At 35.2% G+C, this 21406-nt stretch overlaps 2 protein-coding genes across 4 annotated transcripts; one reads left to right on the top strand and one right to left on the bottom strand.

The window, feature by feature from the left end:
* Positions 1-14043: 14043 nt before the first annotated feature.
* LOC143304274 (survival motor neuron protein-like) lies at positions 14044-17195 on the bottom strand. 3 transcript variants are annotated; one of them, XM_076626696.1, is made up of 6 exons: positions 17059-17195; positions 16687-16869; positions 16447-16561; positions 15762-16059; positions 15563-15642; positions 14044-15494 (listed from the first exon to the last, which is right to left on the bottom strand). In XM_076626696.1, exons 1-6 carry the CDS (start codon positions 17101-17103, stop codon positions 15436-15438), a joined length of 780 nt encoding a protein of 259 aa, XP_076482811.1. In that variant the 5' UTR covers positions 17104-17195; the 3' UTR covers positions 14044-15435. The 3 variants fall into 3 exon arrangements, with proteins under 3 accessions (XP_076482811.1, XP_076482810.1, XP_076482812.1); XM_076626695.1 differs by having other exon boundaries at positions 17050-17171; XM_076626697.1 differs by having other exon boundaries at positions 17039-17069.
* A 104-nt stretch (positions 17196-17299) lies between these two features.
* On the top strand, positions 17300-19877 carry LOC117162808 (uncharacterized). Its single transcript, XM_076626694.1, has one exon. The coding sequence runs from the start codon at positions 18664-18666 to the stop codon at positions 19786-19788; it is 1125 nt and encodes a 374-aa protein (XP_076482809.1). The 5' UTR covers positions 17300-18663; the 3' UTR covers positions 19789-19877.
* Positions 19878-21406: the final 1529 nt, after the last annotated feature.

Below are 21406 nucleotides of genomic sequence, written 5' to 3'. Positions count from 1 at the left end.
CCAAAATGCTCTTTGCCGTCTGAACTGTAGCTGTCCGGATGACACCATCGGCGCCTGGATGAACCTTGATAACTCGGCCCAGAGGCCAATGCATGGAGGGAACGTTGTCCTCTCTGAGGATGACGATTGTGCCCTTTTGGATGCTGTGTCCACCCTTGCTCCATTTATTGCGGTTGGTTAGCTCGTTCAAATACTCCTTATGCCAGCGGTTCCAAAAATGTTGTTTAAGCTGTTGGATATGCTGCCATTTGGAGAGTCGGTTCGATGGAATGTCTCTGAAATCTCGATCACGTAAGCACATTAATGAATCGCCAATGAGGAAATGTCCGGGAGTGAGGGCTAGGAGATCATTTGGATCGGTGGAGATAGGAGTTAGCGGGCGGGAATTGAGGACTGCTTCTATTTCTATGATAAGAGTATTACGGTGTTAAGCTCATATGTTTCTGTTTCTCCACTCGCGCTGCGCCATAATATCCTTTGATATTTCCGATCCTCTGGTCGTACGAGGAATTGCCGATACATTTTCTCGATGTCGCCAGTGAGTACATACTGATGAGCGCGGAATCTAATTAATATACAAAATAAATTGTGAATTGATTCGAGAATATAGGATTTCCCCATTTTCATGATTATCGTGATTTTTGTATAAATATATTTTTTAAGATACTAATAATTAGGTACTTATAAATTAGTATTATCAATTATTTTGCATTTATAATTCCGCCTCTAGTATAAGTGTTAATTGAAAACTAACTTTATGTTTCAAAAAGTACTAGCAAAGTCGTTGAGTAACAAGCCACTGATGCTAACACAAATAGCATTGTCGTAATTAAATATTTCTAAATATTCATTTTTCATTTTGAACCTGTAGAAACAATTTATTATATATACTATTAGCTAAGTAATTGCATACTTAATTAAGTCGAAATATAAAACTTAGTTATTTTAATAATTTAGAAAATAAAAAACTGACAAACATTTCAATTTAATTTATGGTTGGAACAAAAGACAGTTATTTTTCATTAATTGAAATATTGCAATGCAGAGTACTTTCCAAAATACGCCGAGAGTATTCCTGATGGTGAAACGAGCGTTGCTTCATCGAACGCAGCTAAAGAAAACATCTATGTAGTTGGTGGTACGATGCCTGAAATAGAGGGCGATAAATTGTACAATACCTGTACTATTTGGGGTCCCGATGGAACTTTGATAGCAAGACATCGAAAGGTAAGTAATATATTCCTTTATGGCTTTGAATTTGAAAATATTGGGGTGAAGAAAGTGACTCTATCTAGGAATAATTTAGGAATATACATATGTACATACGTATACTATAACCAATTCTATAATTTGCGGTTTATAAAATACGTTATGATACGGGAAACGCCCATTTTTGTTGTAATGTGTAATATAAATTTTTCACATACTTAAAATATTATTATACTTATTTTTTCTCCTTTTTAAACATTATTAAATGATAAGATTTTTTAATAAAAGAAAGTGATAAAAACGCTGTCAGTTATTAAATAAAAAACAATTAAAGTTTAGGAGTTGGTAACTTTGATATTAAATTACAAAAGTTGCAGCAATAGAATTAGCAACCACATTTTTATGTTATTAGGTACATCTATTCGACATCGACATTCCTAATAAGATTACTTTTCGAGAGAGTGATTCACTCAGTCCTGGTGACTCCCTAACGACGTTCGATGTGAAGGGCTGCAAAATAGGTATTGGCATTTGCTATGATATTAGATTCGAGGAAATGCACGCATTTATCGGAACAAAGGTACAGTAACTTAATCGATCAATACTTAACTAGCAAAAAATTAAATATCTTTCTTAAATATATTCTATATAAAATTAATATAATCTGTAACTCTGTATAAAAAGAAGCTTAATTTAAAAAACCAGTATATTTGCTGAAAATGAAACAAATAAAAGAATTAAAAGCACAATAAGAAGACTGTCCTCGCATATTCAGAAATGATGGAATGTGAACCGTGCAACTACGAAGTTAATTGGTATTCGGTGGCTTCATATTTCCTGCTTCTCTGGGTTAGGTTGCCAAATGCTGATATATCCAGCGGCATTCAATATGACCACTGGACCACTGCACTGGTCATTACTTCAGCGTTTCAGAGCGAATGATAATCAATTATACGTTGCCTGCATATCACCGGCTCGTGTTCCTTAAGCAAGTTACGTCGCATGGGGACATACACAGTTGACCCATCCCTGGGGAAAGATTCTTTACGATTTGGAAACTCAAGAGAATATGGCAGTCACCGATATATAAAAAAAAAAAAAAAAAAAAACTGGCGAACCGTGTGTTACCACAACGAGACCCGCGATGCTATTTGTCTCTTTAAATTGTGCCGCAACTCGTTTTTGAGATCTTTGCCAGGGGCGCGTTAAAATATGCTGAAAATATATTTCTGGCTTTTCTGGGGTTTAACTGAAATATGACAAATAACGTTGTAAAACATATGTACTTATGACTTACAGAGTAATTGAGTGTACAAAATATATAGTATACAAAATAGCCAGCGATTTAGGGCTTTAAAAGATCAAAAGAAAAGAAAAGAAAAGAAAAGAAGAAAGATAATATGTTGTGGCAGTCTAAGTCGATCTAAGAAAATAGATAAAGGGAGGGAGGGGCAAAGCTAGTTAATCTGGAAAGAATCCAAGCGTCAATTTCAAGCATTTACAGAGAATCAAGCGGGCTGGTTAAAGTCGTGAGTTGAGCAATTATCCCGCGTTAGGTTCAATCAGGTTAGTCCCACGCGAAATTGATCCAACCATGCGAAAACGAGTGTATTCTGATTTCTGTCGCAGATACTTCTGGCTAGTGCAGTATCTACACGGTGGTTGTTGAAATAGCCGCTTCTCATCTATTTTCCGCAGCGCGGACATAATCCTTTGATCCCTTACGACTAACGAAGTTTTCGAAGATGTACGGCAGTTTGAGATTCTACTTGAAAATGATCATGATTGCGGTCTGTGTGCCGTCTGCTCTTCTTTTTGTCCTTCCGTTAAAGACTGGTAAGTTGATACTGATTAATTATGCGACCGAAACCCTATATAATGGCTACAAAAATGCCGCTAATATAATATTCCTTCTTTCTTGTATCTGTCTGCCTCTCAGGTCGTTTTACTAATTACAATAAGTAATTTCGACTTCTTTGCGCTCTCTTTTAACGCATTGAAACTTGATCCAGTTTCGAGAAAATGAAAAATTCGTTTCTTCTCTTTGCTTCCCCGTTCCTTCTTTCCTCCTTTTTCCCTTTTTACATCGCTTTGTTTTACATCGCAATTTACATTTATTTGTAAAGTTTGAATCTCCTCGATATTTTTTATCAAATTTTATCAAATATTTTAGCACTGTAAAAGCGTCGTAGTAGAGAAATATTAGGTTGTTCCAAAAGTTTCTTTCGTTTTATAAGAAAGTAATAGATGTACAACATTTTTCGTTTTATATTATTTTATTGAATTACGTGTGGTCCACCTTTTTCCAATTTAATGTAAAATAATATAGAATAACATAAAACAAAATATGTTGCGCATCTGTCATTTCTTTATAAAACGAAAGAAACTTGGGACAACCTAATAGAAATTTACTTTTATTATCCATTATAAAAATGGATTGTTAATCCTCTAGGAGATACGAACAATATAATTGCAATTAATAAGGAATAAGTTAGCATAACTTAAACCAGCTTTTGCAGAAGGCTATTAGCTAAAGATGTTTATTAAACAATGACAACATGAATTTTCTTAAGTACCCCATTTGGTACTTAATCTACTTCGTAAGTACTGTGTGTCCTAGCCTTCAAAGGATGCAATTTTAACCAGAATGTTTCACATTACCTACCCGTATTGTTTCCTTGTAATATAATTTATATTTACATTATCTACGTTACGTTACATTCTACGCGTTAATGTAATGTGATTTTTATTTCTAATCGAAGTTATTCAAAATTTGTAGTATCTCAATAAAAAATTAACAGCCTGCAAAAACTTCACAGAAGCATTAGTATCTTCGAAACTATTGAATTCAAATGGCTAATATTCCTTAACAATATGCACTCGACGACGTTTATCGAGAGAAGTATGTGGCGTAATAGTTAAACTTTCAATTCATATACATATATCGTTTATGAAAAAGTAGTCATTCTGCTTTTGTGATCTGTGACACACTATAAATTCTCATAAGCTAACTAACGCCTAATCTTCTGTAACGTATTAATATAATATAGGTATGTATATCTCGACTTTGAGCAACCAATTGGTGCTAAATAAGCTTTAGTACATACTTCTTACACGTAACAAAAGACCAGTTAACATCTCTGCTCTTAAAAGAAAAACGAAAGAAGCTCTGAAAAGCTGCAGAGTTCAGGTCGAATAACACCAGCTCAGATAAATGACCCTCTAACTTTCCTTTGTCCTCATCGACGTCAGTGATTTTAAAGCTAGTTATAAAGTGCACTTCTCAGCCAGCGTCCACGGCAGTCAATATTATTTAACGGGTCTTAACGCGATGTAAAAAGGGAAAAAGGAGGAAAGAAGGAACAGGGAAGCAAAGAGAAGAAACGAATTTTTCATTTTCTCGAAACTGGATCAAGTTTCAGGCTGCTCGCCAAAGAGTCTGTAGCTAACGAGACAAGATTAGACAAACCACGCTTTAAAATTCCCACAGAACTATAATAATCCTCGAAATCAATACGATTCGTCGATCCATCGCCTGATTAAAAAATGAGATAGGATGAAGCTCACTAGTCGGCCTTTGAACTTTCAATAGCGCTTACGGCTCGTATACTCTAGTTTGAATGCTACAATGTAAGCCAAGTCAGCTGTAACTAGCGTTCGCATGATTGTCGCTATCTATTATTCACGCGTTACACGTTCACCAGACAAACGCGTCTACCGGTTGACATTGTTTTCTGTCCTGAGTTTCAAAGCAATTATGTTGCTTCGTGTAATCAAATCTCGCCAAACTAACGATAAGTTCTTGTTTGATCTTACACAGTTATTAAAACTATACAAGTTAAACCAATCTAGCCTAAACAAGTAATGTCGTTATATATTCTTTTTTAAATCTATATATTGTTTAATAAATCGTGGTTAGGATATAGTAGCTGACAAAAATATTCGGACAAATATATTTGTAGAAACATTTTAAGAGTGTATTATGCATAGTGGCACTATTTAATACTGTACTGTGACTATCATGGTCGTGTTGGTATTATTCGAAACTAATCTGAAAATCTGTATGGAATTTGTAAGATATTTAGTCCGAGTACTGTGCATTACTGATATGTACACAACCGAGACGAGATAACGAAGGTACTGCTCTCCATCGTTCATCGCTACGCGTTGCTAATAGCAACGTATAATGCATATATGTAGTATCGTGGACGAAAGGCCTGGGAAATATCGGACGAACTATGAACAGTGTCGCGAGAGCCGAGGCGCCGTCGGGCCCATCAATGTGTCATCGGTCTTTTCAAGTGCATAGTTTCGTGGAAAAGACCTACGTGACCCTGGCCACGAGCGTCTGCAGAACACGTGTGCGGTGGGCCTAGGAAAAGGGCAATAGAATGCGACAACAGTTAGTCGAGGAACAGAGCGCGAGTCGAGAAACAGTGTGCGAGTCGAAAAGCAGAGAGTGCGATTCGAGGAGCCGAGTGCGAGTCGAGCGGAGACGGAGGTTGCGAGTGGCGTTGCCGAGAGAGTGTGGATTGCGTTGTTTTCTGTACGTTTGGTGTGAATAGTTCCAGTTAATCAACAATCGTCTTTTCTGTCTGATTAACATCTCTATTGTCCACTCTTTGTAAACATATTACATCACGATATTACATATATATCTCGCAAAGACCATAAAAGTACCCAATGGAACCACGTTTAATATTTGATAATAATGTCCCATTACAGTTTCGTCATTTTCAATTAATTAAACACGACCCTCTCTTTAAAAATTAGAAGATAAAATACGTAATACAAATCTACTCGAAATCTTTTAAACCTTACGGACGACCTTACGGACCTTACTTATGGTCTTTAAAAGCAGCAGGGATTAGCAGAATATTAACTGCGAATTTTTCTTGGACCGCAGCATGCAATATGAAATATGGTTATTAAAATGTACACTGAAAATTTCATATCCATAAGATACTCGTGCTTGTAGGACCTTGAAAATGAATTCTTAATCCAAATAGTCGACCGAGATACTCGAGAAATTTTGTGAAGCTGACGTCAATACCAATATGTACCGTCGTTGTGCTATTATTTCGTGATAAGCCGTATTGATTGCACTTCCATTTCACGGAATTAATTTTTCCACACAAAAAGTGATAACGATAATCGAAAAAAGAAAAATATACTACCACTTTTTGTATCAGCATACACAAGCGCACTCGATTTTACACGAGTATACAATTTGCAAATTCGACGGAACGATCGGATTTAATTATTTTTTCGATATTTCAGGCATCAAGTTTTATTTACACATCGAACGTTGAAATACGGCGAAATACAAAATGTACAAACCACTCTGGACATTAATTAACTTTAAACGTTATTGATTAATTAAAGAAACCAACCATTGTGTTGATTTTTACATTTTGAAAAATTGTTATCCACTTTTGCTTTGTTTAAAAATTGAAAAAAAAAATACTTTTATTGTAAGTCACGAGTATCTCTTTTATTTATTTAAACTTTAGATCAAATATTACAATTTATAAATATATCATTTATTTAGATATACTTGTAATATCTGTTTTATAAGTTTGTACAACCATTTATCTATTTATCTATTTTATTTGCACATAATCTTTTTAGACTGATTTTGTAAAGAATAAAAAATTGTGATTCTATTTAAAAACGATCGTGTCAGACTCAAGTGATAAGCGATATATATTTCAGCGATATATATATATATTCAGATTTCACCATCACATAAACGGTGCTATTGGAAACGTTTCACAATAGACGTCTTATAAGCGCCTGCGATGTCCGTCTTATGTAAAGCTATACCACTGAATCACGGCCGCCATTTAGTGATTAAGGTCGATCACTTAGAGTTGTTAATCCGACATAATGGCGAGCAATACATCGAAGACATTATTGGAAACACAGTTACAGTTTAATTTCATTGAGCTTATTTGCAAATAAATGTGTACAATATATTTTAGAGGTTTTAAATATTATTGCTGACTAAACTTCGCGTCTGCGCATCATCTTTCTTTAACTTTTTTTGCATTTTCTTATCGACGCATGAAGACGAAATGCGTAAATTTTATTATTTATTTAAACATTACTATATTGTGCTCAAAGTAGCGGAATATCGTTCTATTATCAATATATGAAGAACTAAAAGAATTAAAAAAGAATTAAAAGAATATGTAGTTCAATCAATACTTCGTGTATTTTTCTATCTCCACAAGACAATATCCGGACCAGTTACGCTTACAGTATCAACAAAGATTTGTCCAGCCATACGGAATAAGTCGTACTCAGTAGTTTAAAAGTATTAACCGCACGAACTCCAGAAACACTTTTGAAGTAACTTTCGAACCAATAAATCCCCGAACTAAGAACTGTCATATTTCGTCTCTATTTATCGAATATTGTTAGAAAATGCAAAAAAAAGAAGTTAAATAGAAAAAGTACTTGGAAACTTAAAAGAAAAAATCTCGAAAAATCTCTTAATACTTTTTACTGTCGTCTTAAGACGCACCATATGTTAAGCTTCTTCGTAGTTACAACTTTTACCGCAGATGTAACGAACTGACAAATGCTTCGAATGGCGCGCGCGCGTCAACGCCTACACTTAAATTTTAAATAAATGTTTTTAAATAAATGTTTAAAATAATACATTAAATGTATTAACTTTCTTGCGCAATTTCATTTAATTTCTTACGATATGGAGGGTTTAATTACGTTTAAGATATCTATTTGAATCTTTTAAATTCGAAGTTTTTTAAAAAATTACCTTAAACTTTATAAAATTAAATCGTTTTTCCACTTTGTTGTATCATAAAACAGTTACTTAAATTCAAACCTTACCGTCGTCTTAAAATATTCTATATTTTCCTCGTCTTAAAAAATCTCCCTACAGAAAGAATAAAGAAGAATAAATTCCCATACGTTAAATTTCGCGTGATTGATGGAATACATAACGATAACGAGAACTAACTAGCGACAACAAGCAACCATTAGCAAGGACAACTGGCGACTATAACTGTCGTCTCTATGATGTATGGTGACTAAGGAGAACAGCCAGCAACTACGGATTACATGTAACAACCAACTGCCCCACTTCTAAAAGGCAACTAACTTGCAAACCCTTTGATGGTTTCTGTAGCGTGATATACCCCTTGAACGTGGTTAAAGAATGTGGTCGCCGCTGGACGGCGGTTTGACAGCAGAGCGATCTCGCCAATTCAAAGCTTGACATTACAAACTACCGAGAATCATTAGGCTCGTTATCGAGCATCTAGCTTTCAGAAGGTGCTTTATCATATGATATGACTTCACGATATTTTTATAGCAAGAAGAATGGCCAACCTCTAACAAAACAAATTTTTACTAAGTGCTGCATGTGAGCTGCAGGCCGGCCTACTAGGGAAATTTGACGAATGAATAAACTAAAATATATACGAATATATTCGTTATATCATAAAATGCCCGCATTATGTTCTCTAACACCATAGAGGAAACTAAATTTATATATTAAAAAATTGGAATACCTGTTATAAGAGAGTTAATTAAATTCTAACCTATCGATGACTCCATAAAAACCTTTATTTCCTAAAAATGTATATCTTCCAAATTCTCCTTAGAAAGTATCATAGAGAAAATATGAAACCTGAAAAGTACATCACGCTGATGCCTCGATCAACCCTCGTGCTTCGCAGTCCATGTGTCCGAGCGATGAATTCCCTCCAAACAAGGAAAAAACCAAGGGAGGTCTTCTTCGAGGGACGTGAGAGGGTAAGGGAAGCAACGGGAACGATGATCACGCGATATACTGGCGGCGTACGTATAGAACGGCTGTTGCGAGAGAGTTCGCAAGAAACAAGAAGAAAAAAAGAATCGTAGGCCGACGCGACTATACGCTGTCGACGGACAAACAGCGACTGAGCCTAACTGAAACGAACTCTGTCGCAGTATGAGCACGGGCTACGTTCGCGGGTCGATCGAACACGTTCTGCGTCTCTCCTCGGCACCGGCATCAAAACCACCCCCGACGAGCGCAACGCACTGGTGCACCTGCAATATTAACCACTGGTCTTTCCTTTTTCGCGCGATATTATATCAGCACCTATGATACCATTTCAAAGACCGCAATCAAAACATTAAATACCGCATTAAAGCCATACAATAATTCGCAATATTCATTCGTAAACGTTATTGTATATGTGCTTAATTAATCGTTATTATGTTTCGAATGATTTACTACCTCGTATTCCATAAGCAGATATATGGTTCATTTTCACCTCAAGTACGATATAATTTGTAACAAATATTTATAATTCACAATGTAAAATATTTATAATTCATTGGAAGTATTTTTCTATCACGGTATAGTGGTCAAATTTCACATAAATCACAAACATATGGTAGTCAGAAGCTATACTCACGACATGACAAATCATGAAGATGTCATGAAAAATGGAGTCCGTTCATATATATTCAAACGCAACGAACAAGTTCGAACTTTTCGAGAACAAACGATTTGTTCGATAACATCTGTCGCGAGCTTCTCTTCCTTTAACGATAACAATTGACAACTAAAGCTCGAGAGGCTCGTAAGGATGAACAGCGACGAGTATCTAGAAGCTATGTACTCACCTGGGCAAGGAGACTCCAACACCAAGGACGTTGGAAGTTTCGAGAAGCGAAGATGGAAACTGAAGTAGCACGTCAGGTCAACTCCGGCGAAAACTGCTAAAGAAAGAAAAATCCAACTAATTTGTTTCCAACGATAAAATGAAATTAATTTGTTTCACAAATTATTAACTGGATATTATTCAAAAATTATTCAAAATTCGCTTGATTGATTCATGACCCGGGACATTTGGGTCATACCATTTTGGTAATGGACGAAAATGGCAGAAGGAAGAACGACCGTTTTTTTCATATTTCTCTTTCCCCGGGAAACGATGGAATGCCCGAGCACCTTGTTTCATTTCTTCTCGACATCAATTTCAATCTTTTTAAACGAAATATAATCTGAACGATGAAAAGTTCATTCAAATAATGCTCCGCGCCAGACACTTACGAAAATTAAGAAGAAACACGGAAAATTCGCGAATAAAACGGATTTCTTTGTCCCAGTGAGATAATAAACCTCGTTCACGTATTGGTTTTTAAAATCAATATATCCACCAATGTGCATTCGTTTAACAAAGGTGATGGAACGTGCCAAAAATCTCTCAAGAGGGTCTTGGCAACGGAAGAGTCGAAAACGTCACAATTATGAATGAAAAATTCGAATAGTTGCTGATTTTACAGTCGAAACCGATAAAGAACTCCAGATATTCCCCCAATTAATTTACAATAAATTCGCGAAAATGATCGATTGCTGACGTCATTGTATTCTAGAAAGATTGTAAAACGATAAGAATTTATTGAAAAAACTTATATTCGATGATAACACTTCTAATAAGAGTACTAAGAGGAGCGATTCTGTACTCACCTTCCTGCCTCGAAGTACCGAACGCAATTAACCGTCCGCCCAGGATGGAACCGTTCGGAACTTTTGTAAGTCACTACACGGCCGCTGCTTATGGTGGAAATGTAATAGATATAAGTACAGAGCGCGTGAGCGAACTAAAAACGCGATAGAGAAGTAGAAAGAGGATGTTCCGTCCTTGTCTAATGACGCGCACTTGTACAGGAAATATGTAACAGGGGTATACGAGCAGCGTCAGTGTCCACTAGTGTGCATGCTTGATTAAACAAGGACAGGAAGTATCTATACATGGTGTTCTCTTTCTATTTCCATGTTGCATCCATCTTACTATACAGTACACACACTCAGCTATTCTATCATTATATTTGTGCGTTGCTTATGTGTGAACCAAACATTTCCATGACAACAAATCGTTTGTCTCTTGTTTGATGCTCGGTTTTCAACGGAGTTGAAAGAATTTTTTAAGAGAAACGTAATGGACGGGTTGTTTTTAAAGTAATAAACGGAAATTCTCGTATCCATTGAGAAACGATAGGCGATTTGAAAGTGTCACTATGAACGGTGATTTATCGATGCAAGGTAGTATGAATAAGATATTTTATAATCTGCGAAAAAAGGTAAGGAATATTCTAGATTTTAGATTTTAGAATTTCCACGTCACAGACGAGTGTGTTTTGTTATTTGATTTGTAATATTGCTGCAGTTCTCTTAATAGCTGTTCGTTTCATGCGATACTCGCACATAGTATCTATGACTTTTGCTTCTAACAATTTTTATAATTAGACTGTATCAAATATTTTTAACGTTCGTGTTTCATGAAAAATCATGTGTAACTCGTTGAATTCGCAAATGTAACAAAAAATTACATGAAAAAACTTATATTATTGTAATGAAAAAATAATTATATTAGGAGGAGAGTCGTATTTCGGAACGTCATCGGAACATATTATACCTTGTATGTGATTATTTGGAACACAATGGGTGAGTATATTATAATTAAAATATATTCCTAGTTCCAATTTTTTTGAATAGTGTCAGTGACCAATCGAAATAGAAATCAGTGGACATCGTGGAAAGGGAAGGCGAAGCCAAATTTGAAAATTCGACATCGGTAATTCAGTAGTTAAGAATAACTCAATCGATAATGTAGATTAACTAGTTATAAACAAATATATGAAATATAAATTCAAATTATTCTTATCCATCTAAAAATTGGAAATTAAAGAGCAGAAGACAAGAAATTATCTTCGAGGATTTATATAGTAAATGCATTCTTTTGCCTGTCTTACCTAGAGATAAAACAGTTGTTTGATGGTTATCTTATAGTGTTCAGTCATTGCGAAAAATATTTTTAATCAGTTAAAAACTATAATTAATTAAAAACTACATTTTTTTAGGTATATAGACATTAGCGATGTATTATTCCGGGAAGCTCGTCTATCTCCCGAACATCGGGTCTGCGACAACATCGATTTGGAAATTATCGTTGTAGAGTATGAAAATTATTACAAGATGAAATTTCAAAAATATCCCATATTGTGTAAGAAAATAACTGGAAGGGAAATGACGAGGGAAGTGACAAATGCAAGCAAAACGGAAGAATTTAAATTATTTAACGATATTAAACGGTATTCAACGTATTCAACGTATCGTATTCAATGTATCGTATTACAATATGATCCAGTGTTTGTAGAAGTATTGAGACAAAAGCCAAATCTATTAGTAAACAAGCGAGAAGTGAGCCTGTGAAAGAGACGAATCTACAGCAGAAGATAACTGATGACAATACGAATCATATTAATCTCGCAATGACAGTGACGTCAATATTCCCCAATGAGAGTGATGGACGTTCATCAGAAGAGCTATTTAACGTCCCAATGGAACAATCCATGCAATCGAAGATATTGAAATGCATTGAAAAGCTTTATTCAGATAATCCGGAATTACGAAAGATTGCTGAGGACATCTCATGCGTAAGTTATTTTCGATTAATATACGTATCGTAAACCTTTTAAACGAAAAAATTCCCGTCGATAAATCGTCCAACGTATATCGACGATGACATGATTTCAGTAACGCTTCAAATATCAAATTACGTAACACTTACTTAATATAGAGAAGACGCCATTTTATCTTTGTATCGTCACAGGAGATCATAGTAAACAAATTAAATGTACATTGGGATGACGTTATAGGCCTAGAGGAATGTAAAACCGCTGTTAAGGAGGCCGTTGTGTATCCCCTTAAGTATCATATCTTTTTTGATAGCCCGTTTTCCCCCTGGAAAGGTATTTTGCTGTACGGCCCACCTGGTACAGGTAAGATACTCGTATTCTTTTCATTTCTGTACGTGTTTACAAGAAATATACAAAACAGGGAAAACGAAGTTAGCGAAGGCAGTCGCGACAGAATGCCATTGCACCTTTTTTTAACATAACTGCCAGCTCATTGGTCAGCAAATGGAGAGGCGATTCCGAGAAGTATATACGTGTAAGTTGCTTTGTCTATGTAAGTTTCTTTGTTCCTTTGTCTATGAAGGAGACTAGACTTCTCTAGGTATAAAAAGATTTGATTTTATTTTTCGTCATTTATATATAAATAGAATAGTTGTTTGGAAAACGAAATGATATCATATTCGTGATGAGGCAATGAATTTAAGGAATTTCGAATATAATATTTAATGAATAATACATTTGTTAAACTGAACAGGTTTTATTTGAACTTGCCTATAGTCATTCGCCTACAATTATTTTTATCGACGAGATTGACTGGATCGCCACAAATAAAGGAGACTGTATATTGTCTGAACCTGCAAAGAGATTCAGATCAGAACTTCTTTCTAGATTGGATGGATTAGTGTCTAATGAGAATTCTAATGTAGTTCTTCTGGCTACAACTAATTCCCCTTGGTACGTATATCACGTTATTTCAATGTTTTCTAAGTAGAAAATATCGTAATATTTCTCCAAATTCCAAATATGTTATTGTGTTGTTTGAAGTATTCCTTCATTATTATTAGCATAATAGAACGATAATATTTATTGTAAATATGTTATTAGGGACATTGATGCAGCTTTACTCAGGCGTCTCGAAAAGCAAATATACGTATCATTACCCAATGAAGTTGCTCGACTTGGTATATTCAAATTATACCTTAGCAACCACTTATTAGAAAATACAGATATTGTAAACCACATAGTAAAATGTACTGAAAGATATTCTTGTGCAGATATAAAATTGCTTTGTAAGCAAGCGTGGCTACTAGAAATAAGCCCGATATGGAGGAGACTTGAAAAGAAAGAAACACCTGTTACCACTTTGAAATATGAATTAAAAAGTTATGAAATATTAGCAAAATTGTTTAAAAAAATGTCACCTACAGTTATGCAAATAGATAAATATGATACGTGGAACAAATAAATACGCAATCGTAAGGACAGGTATTGAAAAATATAAATAAATGGATTATCGTTCGAGAAATCATTCGCATGTGTGTGCATGTGTGCGCGCGCATGTGTGTCATGTGTGTCATGTGTGTGCGTGTGTGTGCGCGCACGCGCTATAGGCTAAGTTTAAAATATTCGGTTGTATTATATCCTTGTATTATATATGTCGGAGATGAAAGGAAAACCGGAGCCTTCCCTTTGCAATTTTGAGGAAGCCTTCTAATGCTTTAGCCTAGATTTTATCATAACTGTAATTAAGCAATTGTCATTTGTAATTGTTTGATATTTGTGAAAGCGAAAGTGGGTTCGAGGTGACAGCTGGTCGCCGAACGTAGCCACGGTCACGGGATAAACGTTTTGCCTGACGAAGGTGTGGATCGGTTGTATTGTTCTCCCTAGAAATCACATAGAATTGTACTTTAGAGATGTCGATATAATGGGACACACGTTGTATTAGGAATCAATCTCCAGACAGAAACTGCCTAGTAACGGCGTTTGAATCTTTCTCGATGTTTCCAAAGAGTATACAACAAACTTTTGACAGAAATTGCCTAGCAACAACGATTGGAACCTTCTCGATGTTTCCAGCGAGCATATAACAAACAAATGCAGTCGTATAGCGAAAAAGATTTTCATCAGATATTCATTCGTGTGATCGCCTTGGAAAGTGATACATCGAGCAATTTACCGAGTGTCTCAGCAACTGTATTTTGTGTTTAAAATTATTCTACACATAGTAAAGAGTTATCCCGTTGACCGTGGATTCGTTTGAACCCCGGAACATTGTTAATAGCGTTAATTAAATTCATTATTCGTGAAACCTATCAATCGTTAATCTCATTATACGTTAAATTCATTATTCGTAAGACATATTATTCGTTCCTCTTATTGTTCGTTAAACTTATTAATCTTTAATCTAATTATTAGTTAAACTTATCGTTTGTTAATCTTATTATTTATTAAACTCATTATTCATAATATTTTGTAAAATCTTGTTTATTCGCGTAAATATATTCTCTGTTTCGTAAAACAATGGCTAATTCAAACGAAGGATCATTACGCGCCTTAAATGCTAATGATAACCCGACATATATATGTGAGTGTATTTTATCAAAAATATGTTTTTTATGTTTTCTTATCTTAGTAATTATTTTTAAAAAAGTCTTAAAGTCTTATATGAAAATAAAGCTGTTCTTTATTTCAAATAATTGAAGTAAATAAATACAATGAGTTTTATATTTTATTATATCTTATATTATTGTTATATTGTTATTGAAAAAATTGATATAATCAACAGTTCTTCCTGTTCTCTTGATTGTTTCTTGCTTGTTTCAAACCATGATAATAACCTACAAAAGAAATAACATAGTCCATTGAAAATTTAATATACAATAAAATACTTATATGAAATAATTACCTGTGTAATATACCATATAACCACTAATATACCATGACATCAACATACTTGAAAGTGCGTCTGTATCATTATCTGGTAATCTAGTACATTTTATTAAAATTTCGTATTTTTTTCCAAATAAAATGTTAAACTTATTCCAAATTACTTATTAATATTAGAAGTATTCAGCATTCCATTAGAATTTTTAAATTGTACTTACTTGGCCATTAATTGTGGTGGTAAAGGAGGTGCAGGTGGCATTATATCAGTCATCGAATTGAAAGATGGTCCCGGTATGAAGTGATGTTTATACGCATTTGCTTCTTCAGAGTCACAATCCATTTTTTCTACATTATATTTTTTCGAATTTACATTTGTAGAAAAATTAGTCTCACAAGTCTCATCGTTCTCTTCATTGAATTTCTCTTCCAAAGCTTTCTTTTGTTGTGCTATTTGACTTTGCAAACCTTCTGATTCTAAAAGAGAACTCAACTCGACTTTCTCTGTATTACCATAGCCTAAACACAAAGTAAAAGAAATTTTTGTCATTTAATAGAATTACTGAGTGCCATTCAGTTACTGTCCTTACAGGCAATGTATTAGAATTTCCCGTGCATAAATGTATATGTATAAATGTTTGCCTTGATATATGTAGTAATAATCACTCGTCTAATGAGGAGAATTATATTCCAAGCAGCTAATAGTGAACAATAAGTAACATGCATGTTTATGGTTCATGACCCTATATCCCACGGGTCTCCCCATAGACATTGACAGGTACTCCTGCCCAGTTAAGGACCTGCTGAATGACACTGTGATAGACTATGCGAAAGCCTTTACTTCATATATATATGTATTTTTAGTACATTTCTTAATTGACATAACCATCATGCTAAAGGTATTACCTACAAATTTTACAACACACGTGCCATTGTTTTCGTAAATTTTTGATATTATAGCTTCATAAATTTCTCCATCCTCTGAGTATATTGCACGATAAGGTGCTCCTATGATCCATTTCTATAGAGAAAAGATGTGTATACAAATAAATATAAGTAAATAGCAAAATAAAATAATTTGCTTCTTAATCAATATATTTAATAATATTCTGTATCAAATTTGTAATATTCTATCAAAATCACAACCTTGTGTAATTTACTTGCGTGTTTAGGCTGCTTAAGATTTTGTAGGTTTTCTTTCGGTTGAGAATTTCCAACATCCATTCCCATTCGCTTGATAACTTCTTCTATTGCTAAATTTATTGCTTTATCATATGCTTCTATTAATGCACTATCATCCCAAACATTATCATTGGCTGTGTCTGTATCCTTTTGAGATAGCAAATTATACGTTATTAATATTGATACAAGTATTTTATTATCAAACTATTGCAAATTATCATATATGTCATTTTTCAAAAATTGACTAAAAGGTAGTGGATACTGTTAATTACTATTATGCTAAAATCTTGTACTAAAATAATGTTAAAACCATTACGTTTCCATTACCATACATACGTTTCCATTTCCTCGTATAAAAAGAACATTCATATCATCTGCCATTTTAAAATAACATCATTTAAATATTGAATTTGCTTCTGAAATATTAATTTGTCTCATTTCTTTAACTCTAACACATTGTAAACAATGATGACATTATGCCAACTATAATACTAAAAATCTATTCCCCATTCATTCGAAAGATTATTTTTTGAAGCAAGGTTAACATTGAATGTTCCCAAACTTCAATAACTGTATTTTACTTTCCTTACAATATCTAACAATATATTAGAATACTATAAAAAAATATTGTATGCACAAGAAACTGTTTATAGCGAAATAGCAAAAGAATTAATCACATATTATAACTAAAACGAGATTGTTAAGTAGATTATATTATACTGCATATGCGTTAGTGTTTCAGCTGGTAAATATAGTTTTTATATCTGAAGATAAATAAGATTTAATTCTATAAAATTGCATAATGAATTATACATCTATCTATTACTATTCGTATTTCCCCTTAGTTGTATGTTGTCAATAGCATCAATCACGAACATATAAATAAATATAGAAGAAACCGTTCGGAAATGGAAAGGGAAAAATGAACATGGAAGACAAGAAAGTTTTCTTCAGGTTTAGCGTATGCGTGATACGCTTTGAATGTCTCAGATAAAGATAAAGATACTCTGCTCATTTCTATTTGTTCCGCAGAACGAGAAATTTGTTGTCTTTCATATTGGTTTTTACGATTCAATTTTTGGGCAGTTTTCCCTAGCGAGTGTCGGTCCCTGTTTGATATAACCAGACCGTAATTTATACAGATATGTATTATAGATATATATTTGTAAAACTGAAATCAGATGAAATAAATGTTGCCTGAGGTTTTAAACGTTTAATAAAAACAATATTTCATTTGGAAAAAATGTAAGATATGTAAAATTACACATTGATCATTTTGCTGGTCTTGTATCATAAAACGTGTGGCCCGAAGAGCATGTCACGACCGGCATACTTCAAATCCGACGGACTGACGATAGAGATAAAGATGTGGCGGCACTCGGCGACAATGTATATCGCTGAACCATCATGAATGAACCATCAACATCCCAACGGTCCTTCCACCGAAGGTTCTAGAAGAAAGAGCACGTGGCAACGATCGCGGACGCCTAGCAAATGCATGGACGGTGGGGATGTGGAGGGATGACAAAAGAAAGTAATCGGATCCGATCGAAAATAAAATCATAAGAGTCAGTCTTAGAAAGTCACGCCTAGAGTTCGGAAGTAGATTGTAAAGTGTATTGATGTTAGAAAAAAAATAAAGTTTTCTTTTTTTATTTTTTTACCTCAAATTCCTTTTTTATTTTGTTATTTTACGTGACATTTTGGCGATCCTGCCAGGATAGTGAAAAATGTTTGTTCGGAAACCAAAAGACATTCATCATCTACGGAAGATCGAATTATTTGGGACTACGGTCATCCGCAACAACAAAGTAACTATCGCGAACCAAGTGAAGTAACAATAAAAGGTAAACTGAATTCCTTTGTACGTTACCGTGAAAGAAAATTTAGCTTCAGTAGCCAAGACTCGTCTTCGTCTGAAAATTATAAATCAGCGCAATAATGTCTAAGGCAAACGAATCTCAAACTTCAACCTCAACTGACCCAATGTTGCGAGCAATATGGGACAGTATTCAAAAACAGAACGAGAACATTGCCCTTTTACGAGAGGAAATGTTACGTTTGTCTATGCAAAATGACGAAGAGAACAGACACAGGGCAGCAGAAATCGAGAATCTCGGAAAAACCGTCGCAGCGCTACGGACTGGGTTCGGATCCCCTGCGACCGATGAATTTGCTTCCATTATCACCGAAGACAATGAAAGTGCGTCGACAGCAATCAATCGCACCGTGAATATGGCAAAAGCACGCAAACTGTCAGGGTTAGCAGCTCCAGACACCCCACCTGTCCACCTCGACATCGAACAACCCGAGGTGGAAGAAAGAGGCTATTTTCCGCCCGCTCCTCCCACTCTACGAGCTAAGGATGCAATACGCTACATCCCAACGCTCAACGGAGATGATGATGTAGGAGTTGAAGACTTCATCAAAGAAGTGAGAAGTATGAAGGATCGCTGTATGGAGCAAGATCTATTGCTAAAAGCAATAAAAGTGGAAAAAATCGTGGGGAAAGCAGCCCAAAGTATTCGCAACATTCCTATTGAGTGTTACAGTGATCTGTACGACGCACTGAGAAATAACTTAGCAGCACAACTGACTTCGGATGAGTACCAAGAACAATTACGAGAGTTGAGACAGGGACGCGAGGAATCAGTGCAAAGTTTTAATATTCGGTTTAGAAGAATACTCAACCGTTTGCTGTACGCAGTAACCAATGAGTACCCACAACCACTAACGCGTAAAATTATGACTGAAGAAATCACGAAGAAGACTGTTCGTGTATACCTAAAGGGACTCAGACGCGACATAGGACGAATACTATTAAGCAGTGAACCCTTGAATCTTCCGGAAGCTGAAAAAAAGGCAGCCGATGTAGAACGCTACTTGCGAGAAGAACGACAACCTAATTGGTCATGTAATCGCTTACCTTCGGTTAGTAATCGCCCCGACAACCAGCATATGCAGGTAAGACGATCTGTACCATCAAGATCGCCTAACACGCCAGTAGCTCAGAAACCTGCTACGTTTAACCAAGTAGAAAATAGATCACCTGCTGAACGCGCGTAGATGAAGTGCTTCAAGTGCGGAAAGCTGGGACACATTGCCAACAAGTGTCAAAATTTTCTACCACCGATCCAGCGCGATCAACCACCCGCAAGGATTCAGGCAGTCCAGGAATGGGACGAAATACAAGAAACAACATCGAACCAAGAGATGGACGAACCGTACGAGACATACGAGTCAACATCGCCACGGGAAGACTGCTCGCAATACCTTTGTCAACCCGAACCGAAGAGCGAGTATTTCTGGTCGACACAGGAGCAGGAATAAACCTGGTGAAACGTAACAAAACTGTCAACGCGATACAAATAGGGCCTAAACAAAAATTTTCTATGGGACGAGACAAATACGAAACTAACGAATACGTAATGAAACGAATTTTTGGACAAAATCACATTTTTCACATAGTACCGAACAATTTCCCTATTATCGAAGACGGAATCATTGGGCTACCATGTTTAGAGAAGTATAACTATTCAATATCCAATGACAAAATCCGATTAAACGACAAAACCATTTTATTTCAGAAACCAATACATTTGACTCCTGGAGAAAACAGAGTTCAAACAATCTATTTGGAAGGCAAACCAACTAAAGTATGTTTTATCAACACTGGTGAGCAAAACATTGAAATTTCTAGCAATATTCAAAATTCTCATGACTTTTCCAACGTATCAAAACTAAAAAGCCTAGTGAGAACAGATCACATTGAAAAACCAATCCGTGAATCCATCGAAAAGATTATCCTCCATTATATTGACATCTTTAATTTAGAAACCGATCTTTTACCCTGTACTAATTTAACTCAGCACACAATTTCGTTAACCAAAGACAAAATTATTAACACGCGATCGTATAGACCACCGGAATGTCACCGTGACGAGATTTCGCGACAAATAGGAGACATGTTGAAGAAAAATATTATAGAAGAATCCGAATCCCCTTATAACTCTCCGGTATGGGTAGTTCCGAAAAAATTAGACGCCTCAGGAAAACAGAAATGGAGGATAGTTATCGATTTCAGGAAACTAAATGAACTCACAGAACAAGACGCTTACCCTTTACCTGATATAGACGACATTTTAACACAACTAGGAAACGCAAAATTCTTTTCGGCACTTGATTTATCCTCAGGATTCCATCAAATTCCAATGAACGAGAAATCTAAAAAATATACCGCTTTTTCGACACCGCAAGGGCATTTTCATTTCAATCGAATGCCATTCGGACTTAAAAACGCACCCGCTACCTTTCAAAGATTAATGGACAGAGCTTTAGCTGGACTTGTAGGAAAATACTGCTTTGTTTATTTGGATGACATAGTGATATTCGGAAAAACGATTCAAGAACATAACGAAAACCTCACGATAGTATTTCAGAGACTCAGAGAATTAGGACTTAAATTGCAACCGGACAAATGTGAATTCATAAAACCGGAATTAGAATACTTAGGCCATGTAGTTTCATCCGAAGGAGTCAAACCAAACCCCAAGAAATTAGACGCTGTAAAAAACTTTCGATTACCCCGCAGTGCCACGGACGTGAAATCATTCTTAGGTTTAGCAGGTTATTACCGCAAATTTATTCGAAACTTTTCCAAAATCGCGAAAAGCCTTACAGACTT

This window comes from Bombus vancouverensis, unplaced genomic scaffold (genome assembly GCF_051014615.1).
Source record: "Bombus vancouverensis nearcticus unplaced genomic scaffold, iyBomVanc1_principal scaffold0029, whole genome shotgun sequence".
In the NCBI taxonomy this organism is placed as follows: Eukaryota; Metazoa; Arthropoda; class Insecta; order Hymenoptera; family Apidae; genus Bombus; species Bombus vancouverensis.
This window is presented reverse-complemented; position numbering and strand designations above follow the sequence as displayed.